The 23578-nt window shown below is 51.4% G+C and overlaps 1 protein-coding gene across 6 annotated transcripts; it reads left to right on the top strand.

Annotated features, from left to right (window-relative positions):
* Positions 1–655: 655 nt before the first annotated feature.
* Positions 656–23220, top strand: TBC1D24 (TBC1 domain family member 24). 6 transcript variants are annotated; one of them, XM_045820834.1, is made up of 10 exons: positions 656–751; positions 14781–14889; positions 15663–16760; positions 17348–17365; positions 17839–17997; positions 19152–19293; positions 20259–20354; positions 20677–20908; positions 21305–21475; positions 22160–23220. In XM_045820834.1, exons 3-9 carry the CDS (start codon positions 15796–15798, stop codon positions 21457–21459), a joined length of 1767 nt encoding a protein of 588 aa, XP_045676790.1. In that variant the 5' UTR covers positions 656–751; positions 14781–14889; positions 15663–15795; the 3' UTR covers positions 21460–21475; positions 22160–23220. The 6 variants fall into 6 exon arrangements, with proteins under 6 accessions (XP_045676790.1, XP_045676791.1, XP_045676793.1 ...); XM_045820835.1 differs by having other exon boundaries at positions 15746–16760; positions 21305–23220; XM_045820837.1 differs by having other exon boundaries at positions 19152–19215; positions 21305–23220.
* The last annotated feature ends 358 nt before the right edge of the window (positions 23221–23578 follow it).

The raw sequence follows: 23578 nt of genomic DNA, 5'->3' as shown, positions 1-23578 counted from the left end.
ACTCAGCCAGAGGCACTGTGGCCACCACAGACGTCCACGGACCCCCTTGGGGATAGGTGACACTGGTTCCCCCACCCCTTGCCACAACCCGAAGGGGGCGCTGTGACTCCTCCCCCAGCGAGGACGGAGGCCTCTGGTTCCCCTCTGTCCTCTATGCCTGCCCTTTCTCTACCGGTTGGGCGTCCCTGTCTGCAGCGTCTCTGCCTGTGTTCTGCCGCTTTCCTGGCCAGCTGTTTCCCTGTCTCTTGTCTCCATCCAGCTGTGTCTCTCGGCCTTTGAGCTTCTCCTCTAAAGTCCTGCTCTTAGGATCCCCGGCGTCCCTTCTCCCACTAGTAGCCGGACATCGTGCCCACGCAGACGCGCGTTCCCTTGTCTACACGCAACCCAGGAAGGGGCGACAACTCCTGCGGACAGCCCTCCTGGCTTCTGATGCCCCTAGCCCTATCCTTCGCAGGGCCTGGTAGCCGCCTGCCCACTCGACTCTCTCCAAGAGAAACTGTTCGGGAACTCCTGCCCCTCCGCGCCAGGACTGTCCTGGGCTGGCGCATGTTCTCTGTGCTCTGGCACTGGGTGTCGGTGCGCATGCCCAGAGTCCGCTGTGGCAGAGACCCGGGCGCCGGGGTGGGCAACTCCTGGCGTGTGCTCGGTGGGGGCGGGGCAGTCTGCGCGCATGCGTGAGGAAGCCGGCGCTCAGTTGCGCGGCGAGCCGAGGAGAAAGCGGTGCGCTGAGCGCTGCTGCGCGACGGCGGAGGTGGGTACACAGTGGGTTTGGCGCTGGGAGTTATGGCCCGCCGTGGGGCCTCTGGGACTGCCGGACCAGGTTGCCGGCTGTCACTGCGGCGGGGCATGCTGAGGGAGGGGGCGTGGGGGTCGGGCTGTGGGGCCTCGGTGGGGCGTGGGGGTCGGACTGTGGGGCCTCGGTAGGAGGTGAGGTGGCGGGGTGGGCCGCTGCGCGGAGGTCCGAGGTCCACGGCCCGAGGCCGTTTTCCTGTCACTGCCCCCGGCCCCCGGCACTCAGCTCCACCGGACACTCACCCCACCGGCAGGGCCGTCTGCGTGCTGGCTGGCCCATGGAGAGGCATCAGTCAGAAGGAGCTCTGTGTCACACCTTCCTCGGGCCACTGTCTGTCTCTGAGGGGTGAGAAATCCTCTTCTGGACTCAAAATTGCAACAGAATCTCTGGTAACGTTCTGCTGTCTAAGACTTGCAACTGATCCTTTTCCTGCCTTTTGCTTGCCACAGGATGACATGCCCACCTACTTGCTTCCTGACGGTTGAACCCTGTCTGGCGGGTGCCCCTTTGGCCTGGCCACTGGGCTCAGAGACAAGCGTTTCCACAGGGTCCCTGGGCACTGTGCTATCTGAGTTAGAGGTTGGGGATGGGCCACACCTGGTCATGGTTTTCAAGCAGGAATACTGGTGACCTTACCCATTATGGAAACATGTGCCATGGGCCTCCTGGATCACCAACCTCTGGGCTAACATTAAAGGCCAAAGATTGTCTAAGGACCTCCTGAGTTGTGTGGAGGCACAGGTTGACTATTAGATTAGTGGTGTGCTAGGAGATACAGTCCTGATAGCCGATGTGGTGGTGGTGGTGGTGTTATGGTCATTCCAAGTCATTAGTCTGTCTGCTTTTCCAGAGCCAATAGAAGCATTTGAAGGTGGTTTTCTATATTTTTCTGTATGTTTACTTGGGACTTAGCAAGGACTTCTAGGCAATTGAATTTTAAGAAGACCATGTCATTATTCAACATACGTAGCTATTTCCTCCACTTGAAGGTGAGGGCTGCATCCTCACATTCTATTTCCAGCACATAGTAGGCACTGAGTTTGCTTAATTGTCTTAAAGACAAGTATGTAGGTTCTCTTCGTTTTAAGGAAGAAACAAACCCAGATAAGAAAAGCACAAGAAACCTCACGAAGGTGTTACATTTACAAAGGCTTACAAGCCAGTGGAACAACCCCAACATGCAGCTTCCTTTTATTCTAAAGGTTGGCCCTTATCCAATCTTCTCAGCCTTCAGATAAAGCCTTTACATGATGTACTTATCTGGTAGTGAGTGCTCTGTTTAGAAGCTTGTCTCTCTCTATGAACAGAGCTGGAGGCATATTGCATTCATCTTTGCTCCCCCATTGTCTGGCATGGAATGGGGCCACGGCTACCTCTTGAAATGGAACAAGGTGCTAAGTAAAACTAGTGTAGTGGTTTTCATCTGGTAGTAAGGGTGACCTTCAGTGGGGGTGCGGGGGGTGGGTGTAGAAGTAATCTAGCCAGGCTTTCATAACAATAATAAAATTCACTCCCTGGATCTGCAAGTTCACCAGCAGGTGGGCCTCACCAGCTCTTGCTGACCACACCTGCCAGGACTGTCCAGAAGGCCAAGTGACCTTGGGCACGCATTGTTGCTTCTAATTCTCATTACAGTCTAAGTTAACCTCAGATGACATATCTAAGTTTGCTTTTAGGTGGTTTCTGGTTTAAAGTACATAAAGACAATGAAGCAGGTTATTAAAAGGTACTTAACATTTACCCTGTTCAATGTTTTACCTGTTTGAGCATACCTTTTCTGTTATGAAAACTCTGTGCCTGAAAGAAAGAAGCCTTTTTTAACTTGAAGCAGCAATTTCAGTGACTGTTTCAAGTGTCACTTTATCAAGGAAACAAAACCTCAAGCTTTGTACTAAGAATCAACCTTATTATTTGATGATTTGAAAAAATTCCTTCCACATAACTTTATTGAAATCATAATTCACATGAGGAAGGCCTGTACCCTGTGTTATGTGGTTACAAAGTTGAGTGACTCTCTGCCCTTATGGAGCTTACAGTAGAGTCAGGGGACAGACAAATGAACTGTGGCACTATGGGAGGTGCTCCCATACAGGGGGACAGAGCTTGCTTTGGGCACAGAGTGGCATTCAGGTGGCCTTTGGTGGCAGTTCCTGAGAAAGGCTTCAGCTAAATTTTGAAAAATGAATAGGAGTGGCAAGACCATGTGAGGGAAAGAGCCTTCTGGGCAGAGACAGTGTTTGTGAAGTAACAAGGGCATGACCCACCTACCACCTGTTAGAACAAGGGCAGTGGGTAGCTCTGGTGGTTGGGATAAAGAGAGGGAGATGAAATTAAGGAGCTAAGCTGGCAGCAGATTGGAAGAGGCCTTGAGTACCAGACCTGACTTTGAATTTTACCCTGAGAGCAGTGGGAAGTCACCAAGAGATCTTGGGTCTATGAGTGACTGATCAGATTGCGGTTGCCAGGGTGGATTGATGAAGGGTTGCACTGAGACCTGGTTGGTTAAGGGACCACCTTAGCACCTCTAGAGAAACATAAGGCCCAGCATTAATAAAGGACAGTGGGGTACAGAAAGGAGAGCAAAACCATGAGGCAAGTGGTTGTGGGGGTGGGGGAAGGGCAAGGGAGAAAGGAGGACTTAGGGAACAGTCCAAGATTGGGTGACCAGCACCTGGGTCCATGCCACACACAGTGTGCAGGAGGAGGGCAGGCTTGGGGGCAGGTGATGACTTGAAGTTTGGAGATGTTGAGCTGAGGGACAGTAAGACTTCTCAGCAGTAGGGGTACCGCTGAGTATGTTGGTCTGGAGCCAAGGAGAGTGTACTGGGCTCAAGATCATTTTGGGGACTCCTTCCTGTGTAGCAGTAGAGCCAGGGAGTAGTGGGATTGGCCTTCCCAGGAGAGTGTATGGAAAAAAAGAAGACTGAACCCTGGAGGCTCCTAATGTTTTATGTCTATAAAACAGGGTAGATAAGCTAACAAGAGTTCTCATTAATAAACCCTTGCCTTTTTTGAGGTGTGGAGTCAAGATAGTGGGCTTTTCGTTTCTGTGACAAATGCCCAGTTTGTTGGTTAGTGTAAATGGCAAGGTGTAAAAATGATCAAGGTGCAAAAACCACGTGATCAATTCCAGGGGCCTTCCTGTCTCATGTGTTTATTTGCATTTTGGGACACTTCCAGATCGTCACTCATCTCAAAGGACCACTTTTCCTTCCAGACTGTAGATTGGTCTTCTCAGAGCATTCTCACAATTAGATCTCTGAAAAAAGGTGTTCTGAGACCCAGAGATAGATTCAAGGTTGCAGAATTTTTGAGGTCCCCTCACTGTCTTTCCAGGACCCCAGTTTCTGTGTGGTACCTTAGCATTAGCAGCAGGGGGGACTGTTGATACAGAGGCCAAGTATTTGGTGGCTTCTCCCCACTGTTTCTCCCACCCCGAGGGGTAAGCGGGGAGGGTGTGGAAAGGCTGATACTGGGAAAGGAATCCCTGTCCACCCACAGGACTTGGCCCAGCTTCTGGATAAGTGCGTGGGCCATTAGGAGTTATTTTTGTCTCTGGTACCTGCTCACTTAGGAGATGTGAGACAAGATCTCATTCTGTCCTGTATAGTTATGTCGTCCCCTAGCCTGGTTGGGTACTGCACAAAGATATGCTGGCAGGGGTCATCACATGTGAGTCATTGCGGTTTCTCCCTCCGTTCCACTCAGGCATTCTCTCTCCTTTTACAGGTGATTGAGAACACACTGTACATGGCTTGGCTTGTTTTTCATAATCTGAAAATGTGTGCCTACCTACTTGTTAAACAATTTTAATGGGGTTACCATACACATTGAGGGCTGTTTACCAATGGGCGATTCTGTTACCAATAAAAGCCCTGTGCCCTGTGTAGTGTTCTAAATGTAGGTTATTACTTGTGTCCCACCAAAAATTCCCCTCACCTGTCACTTCAGCCTTTCCTTGAATCATTTGGCTCTCATTCCCTAATTCTCCTCTAATTTCTTTTCTGGCAAGGGTCATTCTAGCCTTCATATCTTGGTAAACCTGTAGGCCTTAAAAGGATCTAGGTGTATACATTAGCTTCTCCTGCCTCTGGCATGTTTTCCTGCCTTCCTGGGCTGACCCTTGAGGAAGCATGTGGCTTCCTCAACAGCCTGGTGAACCCTGGGTCTCTGTCTCAGGTCCTTTGACTTCTTGGAGCCCATGAGGCTGGACTACAGAATTGTCTTTTAATCTGAGCCATAAATGGCACTCACTGGGCTGCCCCCTTAAAGAGCTGAAAGGCTTGCCATCCCAAATGACCGTGCTGTCCGAGGCCCTATCCTGTGTCCATGCTGTTTCTGCTGTTTCTGCTGCTTCTGCTACTTCCTGGACATAGGCTACCACATCCTTCAGGACTCAGCTGAGGCAGCACTGGCTCCCAACCCTTCTTTCCTCATGTGCTGGGGGTCCACATACCCTGAGCTTTTCTGTCATAGCACCAGTACCTGAGCTGGCATGATCAGCACACCCATGTCCCCACAGCCAGAAGCTCATAGAGACCTGGAGCTGGGCCTCACATCTTTGTATTACAGCGCTTGGCACACCAGCATTCAGGAGGTGTCTTGAGGACCTATCAAAATGAGTAAATCTGCAAGATTCCTGGCTCTGTTCTCAGATCTTAAGATACTGATGGAGAACCAGCTATGTGCCTGGCCTTCAGAGGCCCATCTGTTGAAGGCGCCTCACTTGGAATTCTGACCAGTCAAAATCCTAATGCTGCTGACAGCCTAGTTCTCTTTCTCTGATTCTCCTTCTGTGCAGCTAGCTGGTTTATCTTGTGCCCTGGGGATATTTTCCCACACTTGCTATTGGGAGGACCCTTTGGTAAAGATCCTGACTTAGCAGACCCCCACTCCAACCCCAGCCCCTGCCTGTGGGTAGGCTAGACCAGGCTGGGGGGAAAAATTTTTCTACCTGAGAAAGGGATGCAGGGAACTGTTTTAAGTGGCTAACAAGGTTGGGACGCTTCCCTCTTTGGGGCCCATGCCATAGGCTCAGGCACCCCTGGTAAGACCTGCATTTGAACTTCTGACAGATGGCAGGCAGACGGGCCAGCCAACTGGCCTGCGGTGCTGTGACTAAGGCCTAATGCTAATGCCATTAATGGTTACACCCTTTGTAGCTGGCACGTGCCCTCTATTGTGTGCTATAGCAAAGGGCCCACTATCAAGTTCCCCAGTAACTGGCTGCCTGATAGTCACTGTGGAATGCAAGTTGCCATTAATATTTGAGAAATCCCTGTGCTCTGCTTCAGGGCTGAGGCAGAGCATGGCCTGCCATCCCATCATGTGAAGATGCCTGCTGGGAAGGTCATATGCCTAAACAATGCTCCCTGTTGTTATTGTTTAGAATTAAATTTTCCTCTTGGGCCCAGGTAGTTTGGGATATTTCTGAGTCTCTGCCTCTTTCCTTCTTCCTGGGTGCACTGGGTGTGGTGTGAGACACCTGGCTCAAAAGTCACAGTATAAGAGAAGAGCTGGACTCATAAGCAGGTCATCACAATGACGTGCCAAGAGTTAAAACAGATTTGGATAAGGCGGGATAGAATGCAGCCAAAGTGCCTTCAGCCCTGCCTGGGACTTTGGGAAGGAGAAAGGGACATTCGCCGTGAGGCTTGAAGTAGATTGGACCAAGAGGAGAAAGGAGAACACGTGTGTCCTGTCTTTCTTCCCGACTGTGGACATAACCTGTGTGTGTGTCATGGAGGCTGCAGTTGGTGCTGTGTGGGCAACCTAAAGCTGCCTTTGGAGGGCAGGTAGGGCCAGATCCTAAGGGGATGGCAGGGGATCCAGGACATGGTTTCAGGTAAAGAGTGGGGCAGAGCACACTGGGAGTCAGAGCTGAACATGTTGGAGTCGCATGGAGCATGCAAAGAAAGAAATGTTCAGGAAAGCAGTTGGAAATACAGGACTTGAGCTCATCGAGGATTCTAGGCTGAGACAAGGATGAACTCCTGCAAAAGGGATATTTAAGAGACAGGCAGAAGAACAGCAGAAGCCACAGAGGTGAGGGGGCAGACATGAGGGAAGAGTTTCAGGAGGCCCAGGGAGAGGAGACCAGAGAGCACTAAGGTCAGTTGTGTGTGCTTCAGGGAGATAAGGGTCCAAAGGTGTCAGTTAAATGATCCAGCAGTCAGGCAGTGAAGGCGGGAGGGCTGGGAGGCAGGTGCAGCCTGCTCTCACCAGAAACTCGACTGGGAAGGAGAGGAGAAGCAGAGCTGAAGTGGAGCATCAGGTTCTGTGAGTGTCTGTTTTCCGGTATGTAACAGCAGAAAGGGACCGTTAAAAATGCAGGAGAGTTGGGGTCCCCAGGAAGTGAGATCCAGGACCAAGCGTGGGGGTGCAGGTCAAGAGCCAGGGTCAGAGAGGAGAGGAAGCTCCTGCCTGGCACCCTGTTCTCAGGAGAGAGGGAGGGCAAGGGCTGAGGGCCGATGTGTTAGTATAAGGAATAGGAGAAGGTTCTGGCGAGGCATGCCAGGAAGGGCTGCCAGGTCATGAGCAAGGCGGTGTGATTTTTCCCTCTACAGTTGGTATACCAGCATGGAGAAGCATGCTTCAGTCTGGCTTCTCCTGAGGATTTTGCCTGTGGCTGAGACGGAAGTGCAGGAGGAACTTGGTAGAACAGGTCTAGGCTGAGCGGGCAGAGGCATAAAGCCACAAGGGACTGGTAGGGGAAGGAGATGGAGTCATGCGGGTGGGAGGAAGGCAATGAAGAGCTCTAGAAAAAAGCTAGGAGAGAGTAGGGTTGTGATGTGCTGCCTCTGGGTAGAGCGGTTTCTGGGGCTGACCAGGCTGTGGACAAAATGCTAGAGATGTAAAGACTTCTGAACTTGAGGAGTTTCACACCAGGGCTGCCCACTCAACCCTCGAGCTTTGTGATGACAGCCAAGGAATGGAGGCCATGAGCTGGAGAGAAAGGGGCAGAGTCCTGGGGAAAGCCTGAAGGGAGGGGCCAGCAGGGTCCTGGGGAGAGCCTGCCGCTATATGACCAGAGGAGAAAGAGTGCATTCTGGGAGAGGATGAGGTGATGGATTATTTCCCACAGACAAGTTCCAGAGAAAGATGAGAGTTGAGAATGGTGGTGAGGTAGGCAAAAAGAGGGCAGCAAGACAAGGGAATGCGGAGGATCAGTGACAGTGGTCACCTCAGTCAGTAACAGTGTCACCAGTGGCCATCCACAGAATTCAGAATCATCCTACAGCTGAGACAAAGTCCTAAAGCAGTGTCTCTGGGGGCTATAGCAGATTTCTGGGGTGGGGTTTGACATTTCCCTGGCCTTTCCCTGTGGGTGGGAGGATAGAGCTTCTCATGAAGAAGTTAGACTTGACTCAGGCTTGGAGAGAGGAAGGTTTCTGCATAATGTAACAGGAGGAGGGGGTTCATCATCAACCTTAGAGTGCATCTTGTTCCAAGCCTGTCCCTTCCCCTTCTGGTTGTCCACGGTGGATGGCCTCAGTAATATCTCCTGAGCCCTCACCTCCTTCTACCTTCCCCTGCCCAGAAGCCTTCCAGCTGTCCCATGGCCCCTGCCCCCTACCCTAATGCCCCTCAAGCTGAGTCACACTCTCAACCACCCAGATGCACCCTTCCTTCTTACACAGGTTGTTTTCCCTTCCCTGTCTTGCTGCCACATTCCTCACCTGCTGCCCCCGTCCCTGGCACTCTGAGCATCTCCTTATCAGGCAGTGAACATGTTCTATAATTGCTGTGTCTTTCTCATCTCCAGACCTTGCATACCTGAAGGAGTGAGGTGCTATCAACTCTGCATGCCTGTCCCCTGTTGCTAAGTAGGTGTCATGAGACTCAGTCATTCTGCTGTTCCTGCTTGCTCCACCTCTGCAAGCTCCACCTCACTGGGGATTGATGGTCTCTAAGGCAGACAGACTAGCGAGAGAGCAGATGTTCTGAATTCTGCTCTGGGGAAACAGAGGAGCATGTGTTTCCTTGTCACATAGAACTCTTCAGGCCCAGAACAGAGCACCTCACTGCCATTCCTTCCTATCCTCACCCAGTTATCTGCCATTCTGGAGCTGCAGGCTCCTTCCTCTTAGTTCTTTGTTTCCTAGTTCCACTCCTGGAAAACAGATGTAACATTGCTCTGACTGGAGAGGAAGAACTGAGACACAGCAGCTGACACCCACAGAACATCCATCCTCCTGTGGCAGTGACTAAGGCCAGCCAGGCTGAGCTCTGGGTCCTGTAACCATGAGCTGTTCTTGCAGCCAATGTGGGGTAATAGGCTCAGGCTGGGTAGGGAGCAGTAGGAGTGGGTAGGCAGTCCTGGTAAGTGCCAATCTTCCTCTGCACAGGGTGCCTTTTGCCCAGTGACACCACAGTTGGCACTTTGGTGGCATCCTGGTGTGTGTGTGGGGCGGGGGGGGGGGGCACTTTCTGTGAGGTCAATTGGGTGAGAAGTCCAGGAGCCAGCATGGGTCTCTGGGCTGAGGGCTGAGTGTCTGGCCAAGACCTTGGCATGGCAGCCCAGGGTTCTGCCTCCAACCTGAGCGGCTCTGGCATTTGCCTGAGAGGCATCTATGTCATAAGAGGCTTTCAACTTCAACATGGAGAGCTGCTTCTGCCCACCAAAACCCCACCCTGGGGCCGTAATTTTCTGTTCATTTCTGAGATCCTGCCCCTTAGCATTAGTCACCTCGCCCAACCCCTAGGCAGTCTTTTAGTTCCACCGCATCTTCTCTATCCTCTCTGGCCAGGCTTGGCCCAGCCCTCCTCATGCCTCCTCTTCTGGACTCTACCCTCCTTTCTCCTGGGCCACCAGGGGAATTTTTCTAAAATGCGTATTGCCTTCTGCTTAGACTCTTCTCCAGCTCCTTCATGTGGAGGGTGATGTCCAGTCTCCTAGTGCAGCTGGCACTCACGGCCATTAGCCTCCTCTTATCCCATCGTCAGCCACTCAACACCACCTGCCTGAGGCTCCCCAACTTGCTGTGTCCTCCCTTATGCACCTATCTTTATGGTACACTCAGGGTACCATTGCACCTTCTTCAGTGCTCATGTGGAGTTGACCTGCCTTGGTGGTCTGCTGGTGCCCTGCCTGGCCTCATGGCACTTCCTGTGAGGGCTACGATCATTACTGTCCTCGAGAGCCGTCTTTTACTCTCTTGTCCCTGGTGCCCTGCCCAAGACCCAGCCCAGAAAAGGCAACTCAATATAAGTTTGTCAAATCAATAAAAGTTTGGAGAAGTGGGGTCATGATGGGGTGCTGCCCCCCCAGGAAAGGCAGACTGGATAGGGGGTGCAGCACCCAATGTTGGTGGGTGGTAAAGATGGAATTGCCCAGGCTTAATGTGAGGGTCTGTGTTCGTCACATGAAAACAAAATTGTTTTCAAATTTAATTCTTTGGGGAAATCATGTTGTCCACTTAAGAGGTGAGAAACGAAGAGGTCCTGTGACTCATCCGACCTGAGGCAGTGTTTTGGGACAGCAGCTATCATGGAAAAGCTAGCCCTGAACTTACTGGGGAAAGAACATGGTGGGGCAGGCTGACCTGGGTGGGAAAGTGACCTCAGACACTGTGGAGCTGTCACTCTGGAGGCTGACAGACCAGGGATAGTTCTCTTTATACGTGGAAACCCCCCTCCCAGGTACCTCTCTGTATCCCAGTTTCCTCATCTATAAGGTGGAGCACATTCCCATGCCATGGTGGTGTCCTCAGGACTAGAGATAGAAATGCCAAGATAAATTGCCTGACAGCCAGCAGTTGTGGGATTTATGTTTGGCTGTCCCTGAGGATGGGGTGAGGATGGGGGTCCTGAACCCCAGCTGGTCCTGATGTCTCCCGCCCAACTATCCACATTAAAGTCTTGTCCTTCCTTCTTTATCTGCTTCCCCTCCCACCCTGGTCCTGATCAGAAATCTTGGAGGGCTGCATGCAGAGCCCATAGGCAGCCTGGTCTCCTCCCACCCTAGCTGGCCACCTGGCCACCTTCTTCTTTCTTTGGGCACTGTTTGGGGAGTTCTCTGTGGGACTGTGGGGCTGCGGTTACTGCAGGGGTCCCTTAACACTTTGGGTCTCAGAGTCTGATGTGAACTTGCCCTAGGCAGACACAGGACAGAGTACATTGGCAGCATTTGTCATCATGACAGTATGGGGAACTGGACAGAGGTGTCACCAACATAGCAAGATATATTTTGGGGAAATAAAAGTCACTCACTTCCATGAATGTTTTTATTTTTCTTTTTAAGAAATATTTGCTTCCCATCAGATAGCCTGAACTTTCAAAACAAGCACAGTCATTGTGAGGGAAAAGGATGTGAGGGTCACTGGAGGGGACTTTCTGTGTGGGAAGCAGTGGCACAGCAGGGAAGGGGAAGGTCTGTCAGAGTGGCCGCTTGGAGGGACCATCCCTGAGAGAGAGCAGGGGACCTGTGGGCCTGTGGGAGAACCTTAGTGGTAGCCTTCTGTGCTGCACCTCTGCAGGACTGATCAAGCATTGACCCACCAAAACCCTGTCACGTCCCAGACATCTCAGAGCCAGTGCCAGGCCAGGGGACCCGAAGGAGCAGTAATATTGGGATGCCTTCAGGATGTGTGAGCTGCCCTGGTATGTCAGGCTATGCCGAGTGCTTTCTATAAACAGTCTCAATTAATCCTGACAATTGGCTTTTAAACACAGCCGTTGGATCCCTTCACTGCTTCCCTCTGCGCTTAGAATAAAATCCAAACCCCTCCCTGTGCACAGTCCATTCTGTGGGTGTCTCTGCTGCTCTTGCTCTTGCTCATCGTGCTCTGCCACACTGGTGCCCTTCTCCTCCCGGAACATACTGGGCCTATTCCTACCTCAGGGCCTTTGTACTTGCTCTTCTAATTGTCCACTGAGACTGTTCCTCAGCTCTTCTGGCTGCTTTCTCCTCATCACTTAAGCTCTCTCTAAAATCAATGAAAAAAAAAAAAAGAAAATCCACATAAAACTTTTGACTCCACCAAAACTTTACTAGCAGCCTTCTATTGACTGAAAGCCTTGCCAATAACATAGTCAATTGACACTATTTTGTATGTTTTATATGTGTGTGTGTGTATTTGTATACTGTATCTTACAATACAATGAGTTAGAGAAAAGAAAATATTAAGAAAATCATAAAAGAGAATACACCTACAGTATTGACAAAAAGTACTCATGTAAGTGGATCTGTGCAGTACATGTTATTCAAAGGTCAACTGTACTTCCCTACATTGCAAGTTCAGGGAGCTGAAGGCAATTGGGGCCAGCCCTCTCCCACAGGGGTGGGCTGATACAGAGGTGTTACCTCAGAGAACCAGTCCTGCTCCCACCCCCATTCCTCTGCAGTAAACCTAGGAGGGTGGCCTTTAGGTAAGTTCATTGTTTGTGGTGAGAAACCATTCTCTCCCCGCCCCACACTCTGAGTACAAGGGAAAGTGCACCTGCCAGCAGGGCCCTGCAGTTGCCTGCCTTAGACTGCCTGAGCAGGGTGAGTGGAAGTGAGAGTGAGGGAGATGTCACCCACACCCCAGCCAGTGAGTCCCAGTAAGACCTCAGCCTTCAGGTGTCATGTGGGGACTAATGCAGGTGAGGTGGGTTGTATTTGTCAGCTCAGTTTTACAGATAGGCATGTGCCTTTCGGGGAAGAGCCATGACTTGTTTGAGGTTCAGGCAAATAAGTGGTGAAGCTGGACTTTGAAGCCGGGACTATCTGACTCGAGACTGGATCATTTCCCACATTTGCTCCTGCCTCCCTTCTTTCCCTCGGCCTTGTCAGGAGCTGGGGGACTTCGGGGAACAGGTGAGGCCTTCTTTCATGGAGGGGAGCAGGTATCGTGTGTTGGCCCCATGATGGCTGCACTGTGGCCGCATGCTGCAGGTGGAGTAACAACAGGGTGAGAGCATCACTTCAACTGTAAAACAGACCTCTAGGGTTTGAGCATCCAATGGATAATTTAATGTTTTGATCTGTTCCTCGTCTCCTGGCTTCCCCTTCCCAGTAGCCAGCCTTAACAATCTAATTCAGCTATGAATGTGTGTGTAAATATAAGAAAAGGTTTTGTAGGATATGCACTAACATGTGAGCAATGGTTGATTATCTTAGGTGGAAGAGGGAATAGGATTGAAGGGGTAATGTAAACAGAACTTTACATTTTTACTCTGTAACTGTGTATTCTTTGACTTTTTTGTGATTATGCATTTGTGTAAAAAGAAACCTAAGGAAACCACCTTGGAACTGGTTTTATGGATGCCTGAGAAGGTCACTGTAAGCCTTTTTGCCCAGCCCCAGCAATATCATACTCTCTTCTTGATGCAGGCTTGGGGAGGAGGCCTGTGGGGACCTAGGGGCCTCCTTTAGGGCCTCCTACTTGTGTTCTTGCCTCAGAGTCCCTCTGAATCTCTGTGTCTCTGGGCAACTTGCTGCAACAAGCAAAACCATGGGTCCTCTCTGAAGGAACTTTGCGAAGTGCGATAATCACTTTTGGAGTTTCCAGTTTAATATTCAACCTGAATCTGAAGCCAGTTTTGAGTGAGGATTGGGGCTGTCCTGCCCTGCTCTTGTTCTGTTTATAAACATGTTTTTCACTCTGAGAAGGAGCTGGTTCCTTTCCTCACAAACAGGATGGGCCTGGGTCTCTCCAGAGGTTAGTGGGCTCAGAGCCTAGAATGAAGATTTAAAAGCTATAGGTAATTTACATATGGAAGATTGTGGAGTACAACCTGGGCATGGCCGTGAGGGTCTGAGTGGGCTTATTGGCCTGGTCTTCATAACCTGGAGAAGAAGGGAATCCTCACCGCTTTCCCCTCCAGAACAGAGCAAACAAGTCTACCCCAACTAGGGTTTCTTTTCTTCTGAGGAAGAAGGTTCCACACTGGCAGCAGGTCTAGTTCTGCTGTGGGCAGGGCTTTTTCAGGGATATATAAAGTGGATGTTGTCAGAAAACCTTATTTTAATTAATGTTTTCTATGGGGGAGCCCTTATAAAAGCAGTATCAGTGGATATACCTTTATATGCAAAGGAAGTGGAGCAGGGACTTCAACAGATACTTGTACACCCACCTTCACAACAGCATTGTTTACTTTGCCAAAATGTGGAAACAACCCAAATGTCCATCAACAAGTGAATGGATAGACAAATTGTGCTCTATTCATATAATGGAATGTTATTTAGCCATAAAAAGGGATGAAATTCTGATAAATGGGGACGGGGTGAATAGGTAGAGCACAGAGGATTTTTTAGGGCAGTGAAAATACGCCATATGATACTCTAATGAGATTGCATGTCATTTTACATTTGTCCAAAACATAGAATGTATAACACCAGGAGCGAACCTTCATTAATCTGTAAATGTTAGGTGATTGTGATGTATCAAAGTAGGTTCATCCATTACAACAAATGTACCACTCATGGTGAGGGATGTTGATAATGGAGGAGTCTGTGCATGTGTGGGGGCAGGGGGTGTATGGGAAATCTCTGTGCCTTTCAGTTTTTCTGTGAACCTAAATCTACTCTAAAAAATAAAGTTGTTAAATTAAAACAAATTTTTTGATGCATGCTGTAAGCATAAATGAACCTTGAGGATATTGTGATCAGTGAAGTAAACCAGACACAAAAAGACAAATATTGATTGTATGATTGCACTAATATGAAGCACTTAGAGTAGTCAAATTCTTAGAGACGAAAAAGGAGAATGGTGGTTGCAGGTGAGTAGGGGACAAGGAGTTAGTGTTTAATGGGCACCAAGTGTCAATTTGGGAAGATGAAAAAGTTGTAGAGATGGATGGTATTACACAAACAATGTGGTACTTAATGCCACTGAACTGTACACTTGCAGATGGTTAAAATGGTAAATTTGTTATGTATATTTTACTATTAAAAAATCATATCTAAGTGCTTTCTTAAGACATCTTCTCATAGTACAGGTTTTATACTATAATTCTTTATACTCATTCTTCTTAAGTTATTATTTGTTTTTTGTATTTACAGATGAATGTTCTAGATTCAAGAGAAACTGGAATGATCTGGCTACTTACCAAAACTCACTGAAGCAAACCCTTGTGACATCTCCAGACGCTTACCCATTGCAGGCAGAAAGGTTAGTCTGAGGTGCATGTGCAGACCATTGTAAAAGCTGAGGACAGTAGCCTTTAGCAAAAACAAATGTTAAATTATGGTATCCTCAGCAGTAGACTTCTGACTCACTGTCTACCTATCAGCCAGAGAGTCTCATATAGCACATTTTACCCATTTTTTAATGTCTGCCTGAATTTCAATAGTTTCCCCAAATGGAAAGACAGCACCAAATCCCCCAATATTCTGGTTCATTTGGATGTAAAAATGTCTAATTCTGAAGCTGTGACAGCTTCATTCATTTCTCAGCCTTCATGTCTACTCCCCACCAGTACTGCTTCTCTGCAGTACCTGCCTGACACCTAGCTGTCTTTTCCTCACGACACACAGCTGGTTAAAGGCCTGAAGCCTTCATGAACTGAAGCAAAGCATCTCTTGACTTAAATCGGTCCTCTTAATCAACCACTTTTCAGAAGGTTGGGCTACAGGGTGGTGGTGTGTGGGAGCCTGATTGGTCTTCCACCACCTAGCTGGGAGTTGTTTTCAGCAGGGTCATGCTCTCTCTCAAAGCCTTCTAGGAACTCGTTTCTAGCCTCCCAATATTTTATAAGCTGTGTGACCTATTATAGTAACTTTATAAGCCCCATGAAAAGATATGCCACACTTCATAATGAATTCTCAGAATATCCACTTACTTTAAATGTAAACCCTCGTAATACTGTAGAGTGAAACAAAAATATGTTTTTTAAAATGTGAACCTTTATACATGCATACTAAGCATGTTTTTTAATCCTATAGGGTATGGCATGGCAAAGAGTTTAGCAGAAAATCTGCTGAGAGGGGGCTGGAGGATTTAGCTGCTCTTTGCTCTCTCCTGGTAGCCCAGGGCCCTCCTCCCGGGTGGGCCCTCCTCCCGGGTACGCCCTGCAATATGGACTCCGAGGGGTACAACTGCTTTGTGGACAGAGACAAGATGAACACTGCCATCCAGGACCTGGGACCCAAGGAACTGAGCTGCACAGAGCTGCAAGACCTGAAGCAGCTGGCACGCCAAGGTTATTGGGCCCACAGCCACGCTCTGCGAGGGAAGGTGTACCAGCGCCTGATCCGGGACATCCCTTGCCGCACTGTCACGCCTGATGCTAGTGTGTACAGTGACATCGTGGGCAAGATCGTGGGTAAGCACAGCAGCAGCAGCCTGCCCTTGCCTGAGTTTGTGGACAACACGCAGGTGCCCAGCTACTGCCTGAACACACGGGGTGAGGATGCTGTTCGGAAGATTCTGCTGTGCATTGCCAACCAGTTCCCTGACATCTCCTTCTGCCCCGCCCTGCCTGCAGTTGTAGCCCTGCTGCTGCACTACAGCATTGATGAGGCTGAGTGCTTTGAAAAGGCCTGCCGCATCTTGGCCTGCAACGACCCCAGCAAGAAGCTGATTGACCAGAGCTTTCTGGCCTTTGAGTCTTCCTGCATGACATTTGGGGACCTGGTGAACAAGTACTGCCAGGCAGCTCACAAGCTGATGGTGGCCGTGTCGGAGGATGTCCTACAGGTCTACGCAGACTGGCAGCGCTGGCTATTTGGGGAACTGCCCCTCAACTACTTTGCTCGTGTCTTTGATGTCTTTCTGGTGGAAGGTTACAAAGTGTTGTACCGCGTTGCACTGGCAATCCTGAAGTTCTTTCACAAGGTGAGAGCTGGGCAGCCGTTTGAGTCAGATAACGTGAAGCAAGACATCCGTACCTTCGTCAAGGACATTGCCAAGACAGTGTCTCCTGAAAAGCTGCTGGAGAAAGCATTTGCCATCCGCCTCTTCTCTCGGAAGGAGATTCAGCTCCTGCAGATGGCCAATGAGAAAGCTCTGAAGCAGAAGGGCATCACTGTCAAACAGAAGAGGTAGGCAGGTCCCTAGGCAGGCAGCCAGGGGCCCACTTAGGGTGGGGCTTTGGTGGAATACATCCCGAAGTCTTGGGCATAAGCTTGTCCTGCCAGCCTTTTATTCTGCCTGCTGCCAGCCAGCCATCTGTGCATGGATAGAAAACCACAGGAAGGGAGAAAGGGCCTTCCTGGTTATAGCCACAGGCTGCTGAGGCAACTGTGGGAATGGAAGGTGCCAGCCACAGTCCTCAGGCCTGAGGCCCATGACAGAGATGAAAGCTAGGTATGGACCACAAGGCCAGAAGATCAGGTAGTGTGCTGAGCCATTTTACAGCAGCCCCTTCTCCATCCCTGCAGCTCTGGGCTCCCTTTCTGCTGGGCCTAGCCCCCTTACCCTGAGCACAGCCCCCTGGGGAACATAGATGGGAAGGGCTCACAGTGTTCTGAGACTCTCCCAGTGGCAGATGACATGACTGTAGGTGTGGAGGCCTTTCTTCCAGGCCAAATGGAGGCACGTTCTGAATATCAATACTTACCACTAACCTCTCCTTGTCTGTGTTTATTTTTCTTCTTCTCCACGTCCGTTGCTTCCTCCTGTTTTTCAGTGTTTCACTTTCTAAAAGGTAGGTCTGGAAACCATATCTCCATGCCTGGATTCTCTGTCTTCTGGCCTGGCTGTCCTGGGGGCCTGCTTGTGCTGGCTCTCATGGCCTGGCAGCTGTTCAGGTGCCATCTGTTTGTCCTTCTGTCTGCTTGGTTGCCTCAATTGTGCTCTCTGCTGGTGCTTGGCTGGCCCTTATCTTGCCAGAGCTGACTCACTTTCTGTCCCCATTTCTTAGAGAAAAGGTGCTTTTGTCCCCACCTGGACTGGGTGCTCTCCACCTCTTAGTAATGAAATGGGAGTGGGCCTCCAGGGGACAGCTCTACCAGATTTCTTCCCAACAGCACCTAGGACCAGGCTTTAGCCTGGTTAAATAGGTGAGAAGTACACTCCAGTCTTAGCTTCCAAGAGAGCCAATGCACGTCCCCGGGGTGGGAGGTTGTGGTCAGGACTGGGGTCACAACTGTGCTCTGAACCTCTCAAAACTCTCCCCAGGCAATTTGTGCACCTGGCTGTACATGCGGAAAACTTCCACTCAGAGATTGTCAGTGTGAAGGAGATGAGAGACATCTGGTCATGGATCCCTGAGCGATTCGCCCTCTGTCAGCCCCTCCTGCTCTTCTCCTCACTGCAGCACGGGTACAGCCTGAGCAGGTAATGCCCAGGAGGCTGGAGGCTGGACCTGCCCTCTGAGGCCCTGAGGCAAGAATTCTGAGGGCCAGTTAGTCCAGGAAGGACAGAGGGAACGGAAGTTTCCCAGCTTCTTTTTCTGCCTGTGCTTTCAGGAGATCACACTGGGTGAGACCCTGCCTCTTTCTGGAGGGCTAGAATTGGGAGGCACTTTTCTGGGCTTCTCTCACTCCCAGGCCACTTCAATTCAAGGGTCATTGCCATGCACGCCACAGCTCCAGGTCCCTGTGTAGGCGCTGTGATGACGTGGGAGGCTTCACTTAGAGAACTGTAAGAGAGGACGACTCAAGGAAACAGGCTGTGTTTCAGAACTCCCCACCCCCACTCTGTCAGTCCACAAGCCAGGAACAGGTTGGCCCTGTGGGGTTGGGGCTGTGCCGGCCTCCCCAGGGCACACTGCCTCCCTGGCAGCTCTGTCAGGTTCAGCCTCCGCTTGAGCTTCATACTACAGGTGGCCTCAGAAACTCTGCCTTGGGTCACAGGTGACCTGACAGAGACAACACAGGCAGAGTTAGCCCAGCCCATGTGGTGGGCACTGTCTGTAGCCCTGCAAATATTATGGCACAGCTGGAGCAGCATCCACCCAGCCCCAACCTCTGTTACATGGGAGGCTCACTGAGGAATGGTTAAGTAGAGCAGCCAGGGCCGCCAGCCAAGCCCTGGGCACCTGGAGCCACCACAACGGCAATCTCAGGCCTCCTTACATGCTCCCCAGTGCCAGCTGGCTCCCACGTGCTTGGACTCTGAGCTTTTCTAGAACAGGGATTTGTTCTTGTTCTTGCTTCCTCGGAGCACCTGGCACGCAGCTCTGTCTGCTGGGGGCCATTTGTCATGCTGCCTTTCCCCCTACCAGAGTGCTCAGCCTACAGGCTGCCTGAGAGAAGTCCTACCTTGGCTTAGAAGAGTACCTAGGCCAGATTGTTGCCAGGTCCTTGGCCACTATGCCTGGTCCCCAGGAGATAAGGAAATGCTGTTTCCAGGCCAATTCACCCCTAAACAGTCCAGGTTTCTCAGACACTGAGGGGCGCCAGTCAGTAGAAGCTGGCTACAGGTGGTATGGGGAAGGGGTATAGGATAACTGCTTCTTGTCAGGACTGAAATGTGTGGTCTCTTCCCAGGTTGTATTTCCAGTGTGAAGGACACGAGCCCACCCTCCTGCTCATTAAGACCACACAAAAGGAGGTGAGCAGGAACCAGAGGGAACCTGGGGTCCTGGCCTCTGAGTTCTGGGGAGTCTGCTGCTCCTGTGCCCCAGGAAGGGTGGGTACTTCTGCAGCCTCCACCCAGCCTTCCTGTGCTTAGGGGCACAGAGCAGAGCCACCCTCCACAAAGAAGTGAATCTAGCTTCCCTGTCTGACCCCCAAGTACCCAGGGCCTCCTTATTTCCCCTGAGGATCCAGGCCCTGCTGAAATGGCCTTGCTACTTAGGAGGAGAATTGCAGAAATGCCTAGTAGCAAGGCCCTGCCTCCCCCCAACACAATGGGCCAGTGCCAGGTGAGTTGACTGCCATCACCTGCCTCCACCCCCTAACAGGTAGTTCTCAGGGCCCTTTCTTCCACAGTACCTGTCTCGTGGAAAGTCCTCTAACACTAGGGAGGTCAGAGCTCATGTGCCCTCATCATGGGGGGTGTCTGCCTGCAGTAAAGGCTTCTTGTTCAGTGGCTCCCAGACCAGTACCCATGGGAGTTTTAGGTTCCTCACACCATTCCAGACTCTGCATCTGGGTTTCCAGAAAGAGCCTGTGCATGTGTATCATAGAAGGTGACTCTGATAGACACTTTGGGAGAACCCTGCAGCCACTGGAGAGACTTGACTCTAATGGTGAAAGCAAGCCCTTTGCTGGCTGACAGGGTTGGAGAATGTTGTCGAGCAGGCGTACCTCCTGGGAGCTTTCATCTGAGGGGCCTCCCAGGTGCTGATGCCCAAAATCAGAGTGTGGACATGGGGCTTGTTCCCGTGCTTGAAGGCCCAAATGGAAACACCCCAAACAAGCTGATGGCAGCTACCCACCCCCTACTCTTACTGCCAATCCCATGCTTCCCAACTCTGACTCCCACACCTCTCTTTACCTTCAGCCCTTCCCCTCCAGTCGGGGTGGAGGATGCTGTGACAATACCACTCCACCCCAAGCTGTGATGGTACAGTGGCCCCTCAGCAGGGCCTGAGAAGGGGATGCTCCTGCAGGCCAGCACAGTGCAGCATCACCGTGGGTCTTTCTCCTCAGGTGTGTGGAGCGTACCTGTCAACAGACTGGAGTGAGAGAAATAAGTTTGGAGGCAAACTGGGCTTCTTTGGAACTGGAGAATGCTTTGTGTTTAGGGTAAGTGGGTCTCCCTGCATGTGCTCTACGGTCAACAGGCCCAGCACCTTCATCAGCCCCACTTACATGACTTTATTTACCTATGTTATCGCAGTTACCCCACAGGATGACCTCCCCATTTTCTTCTGGTTTGTGATCATTAGACCAATAGTTCTGTGAGAGCAGGCGGCCCTTACCTGCCCCGTATGGCACTGTCTCCCCAGCCCGAGGCATGAGGCCTCGTGCATAAAGGGCTTCAATGAAGTTTTGTGGGAGGAAAGTGACCAGAAGGGCCCTGTAGGGCATAGTGTACCTGCTCCTCATACTGCCTTTCCTCCCTCAGTTGCAACCAGAGGTCCAACGCTATGAATGGGTGGTCATCAAACACCCAGAGCTGACTAAGCCAGTGTCCTTGGAGGCCACTGCCACTCCATCCCTCCTCTCCCAGTCATCCTCGTCCTCATCCTCAGACCCTGCTGACCGCCTCTCACCGTTCCTGGCCACCCGGCACTTCAACTTGCCCTCCAAGACTGAGTCCATGTTCATGGCTGGGGGCAATGACTGCCTCATCATAGGTGGGCATCTCCCTCCATCTCAGGCTGGTCTCACTTAGCCTGGGAGAAGGGTACAGGGTAGTGGGTGGCCAAAGCCCCTGGGTCAGCCATTGCTGACCCAGATGGCAGGAGCCTTACCTGAAGTACAGACAGCCCCCATGATGGCAGAGGAAGAGAGCAGGCATGAGGAGTGGGAGTGGGGACAGGTGTTCTGGGTAAACTGGCTGGGAAGGGGGTTCTAGCCTAGAGTTTAGACCCCAGCTGAGGACTGATGGGCTTTAGAGATTTGAAGGTCAGCCTTGTGGTTTTAGGCCTGTGGCAGGGCTGGGGCCGGGACAAGTGGCGATGCTTGGGGGCAGGAGGAGAGCACCTCCTGGGCAGTGCCAAATGGGCAGCCACTGACTGAGCATCCTCCAGGTGGAGGGGGCGGCCAGGCTCTCTACATCGACGGGGACCTGAACCGGGGCCGCACGGGCCACTGCGACACTTTCAACAACCAGCCCCTCTGCAGTGAGAACTTCCTCATCGCTGCTGTGGAGGCCTGGGGCTTCCAGGACCCTGACATCCAGTGACAGGCCTGTCCTGACGGTGACCGAGCTGCTGCTGTGGGATGGGGTGGTGGGGCAGTGGCCGGGCCCTCTCTTCAGGGAGGAGTCAGTGAATGAAGATCTCACCACATGCATGGGCAGCGTTGGGATACGGCCGGGGCTCTGATACTGGGCTGGCAGGGGTGCCAGGGCCTCAGCTGGCCAGGCCTATGCCTCCGGACCCTGCTAGGATATGCTTAGACTTGCCACTGCCTCCACCTTGGACTCACACCCTGGCTCTCTGTGGGCCATGCTGTGCCCAAGGCTTGGGAGGGACTATGTCCTGTAGGCCCTGTTCATTTCTTCGTGGTGGGGACTGGACTGGAAAGGCCGCAGGAACCCTGCCAAGTGTGGGTTTATAGCACCCCCTGCTGGCTTCTGTGCAGGGCCCTGCAGCCTCCTGCCTGGCCTGCTCCTCTGGCTCCCCAGTTGTGTGTTGGTGCTGAGAAGAGACAGGTGCCCTAGGGACTATTTCTTGGCAGGAGCATCTGCCTGGAGACTCTAACCCGGTTTTCTCCTTCCCATGCTGGCCTCCAGGGGCTGCCTCTTGTATGGTTAACTACAAGGTGAAAGAGGTTGGGAAAGGCAGGACCTGTGCTGAACTCTGGGCTCCTCCCAAGGGAGGGCCAAGGGCCAGTGGGATGAAGGGCTAGAAAGGACATCATATGTCCTTGTGTTTCTGCAGAGCCTGAAGCTTCTGCTGGGCCTCATTGTGCTTTCACACCTGGAGAGGCCTCCCAGGATGGCCGGAGGAGGGCCCTCTGACCTCAAACCAGCCAGCTCCATTTCCAGGGGCCTGCCTGGAGAAGCCTGGACCAACAGAGCCTTCTCCAAACCTCCTCCTCTCCAGCCAGAGCCTCCTTAGCTCTCCTACAGTCTTTGTTGTGGCCCCATTTCTCCCCCATGTCACTGCGATGTCCTGGTTCCCAGGATCCCATCCAGACTCCAGCCTGTTGTGTTTGGCTTATCTAGTCCTACCCACCTCCACTTCATTGGGGCTCACAAGTTCATGTACTAGATCTGCACCCTCCCCAGGTCCCTGCCCACTTGGCACCTTCAACACAAGCCCCTCTGCATCCCTCTCACAGCACTGTGGTCAGCTATATAGCATGATTTTCTTGTGCTGCCATCTCTCCCCTTCTTCCCTGTCCTCCCTGGCTTTACAGTGGACTCATGCATAGTAGGTGCCAAGTAAAGATTAGGTGGGGAAAGCCCTCCTACCCTATGACCCCCCTCAACTGGTCCTGAAGGCCTGGGCACCCTGGAGGGAAGAGAGGAAAAGCGGACACCCAAGTGGCTGTGCTGCGGCAGCCAGGACCAAGGGTTACTGTCCTTCAGCCAGCCCCCTCAGTGTTCCTGCATACCACACCCTGCCCAACTGCACACTGGGCTTGCTCTTCCTGTGGAGTATTTGTCCTCCTTCCATCCACCTACTCAAATCTCTTCAGACCACAGTGGGGCTGAAGAAAGGACCAGGAAACTTGCGTGGCTTTGGACCAGCTAGTGAACCTGTTTGGAACTCAGTTTTCCTCACTGTAAAATGGGGCCAGTCATCCCCCTCTGCTGTCCCCCAGGACTGTTGAAAGGCTGTGAAAGAAAAGGTGGTGGGTGGCGTAGTTTACCCACCAAATAGCACTGCTTACCCACCACCTAAGATCACTACAGCCGTCGCCACTCCCCCTTCCTCTGAGCCCCCGCAGCTCTCACCTGTATTTTGGTGTTCATTAAACATGGTCTTATTACATAGTCCAAGTTTGGTCTCTTCAACCAGAGGGCCTGCAGGGGCTCCTGCATTCCAGGCTTGTCACCAAATGGGATGCGGGAGGCTTGTCAATGTTTTATCACTGGAATGTTGAAGGTGTTTTGAAAACGTAGCCTTTCAGAAGCAGCTAAAAGTATATTTCAGTACTATTTGCATGGCTCTCTCTGCAAACTTCCTAAACTGGGGGATTCTTTTTCTGGAAAATCCAGAGGATTCTCTGTGGTTGCCCCAAGGCCCCTGTTGAGCCTTCTCAGAGATCCAGCCCAGGGAGAGCAATTGCTACTTAGTCATGATTTCTGTCTCATGAGATCTTTGTGTGTGTATGCAAAATGGTTTCTTCGA

The sequence above is a fragment of the Phyllostomus hastatus genome, unplaced genomic scaffold, assembly GCF_019186645.2.
Source record: "Phyllostomus hastatus isolate PE091 unplaced genomic scaffold, TTU_PhHast_1.1 phas_scaffold_442, whole genome shotgun sequence".
Lineage (NCBI taxonomy): Eukaryota > Metazoa > Chordata > Mammalia > Chiroptera > Phyllostomidae > Phyllostomus > Phyllostomus hastatus.
This window is presented reverse-complemented; position numbering and strand designations above follow the sequence as displayed.

Coding starts and splice junctions, on each gene's coding strand:
- TBC1D24 (XM_045820835.1), top strand. CDS start 15,796: ATGGACTCCGAGGGGTACAACTGCTTTGTGGACAGAGACAAGATGAAC. Junction 17,998..19,151: donor CACGGGTACAGCCTGAGCAG/GTAATGCCCAGG, acceptor GTCTCTTCCCAG/GTTGTATTTCCAGTGTGAAG. Junction 19,294..20,258: donor GCTCCTGTGCCCCAGGAAGG/GTGGGTACTTCT, acceptor CTTTCTCCTCAG/GTGTGTGGAGCGTACCTGTC.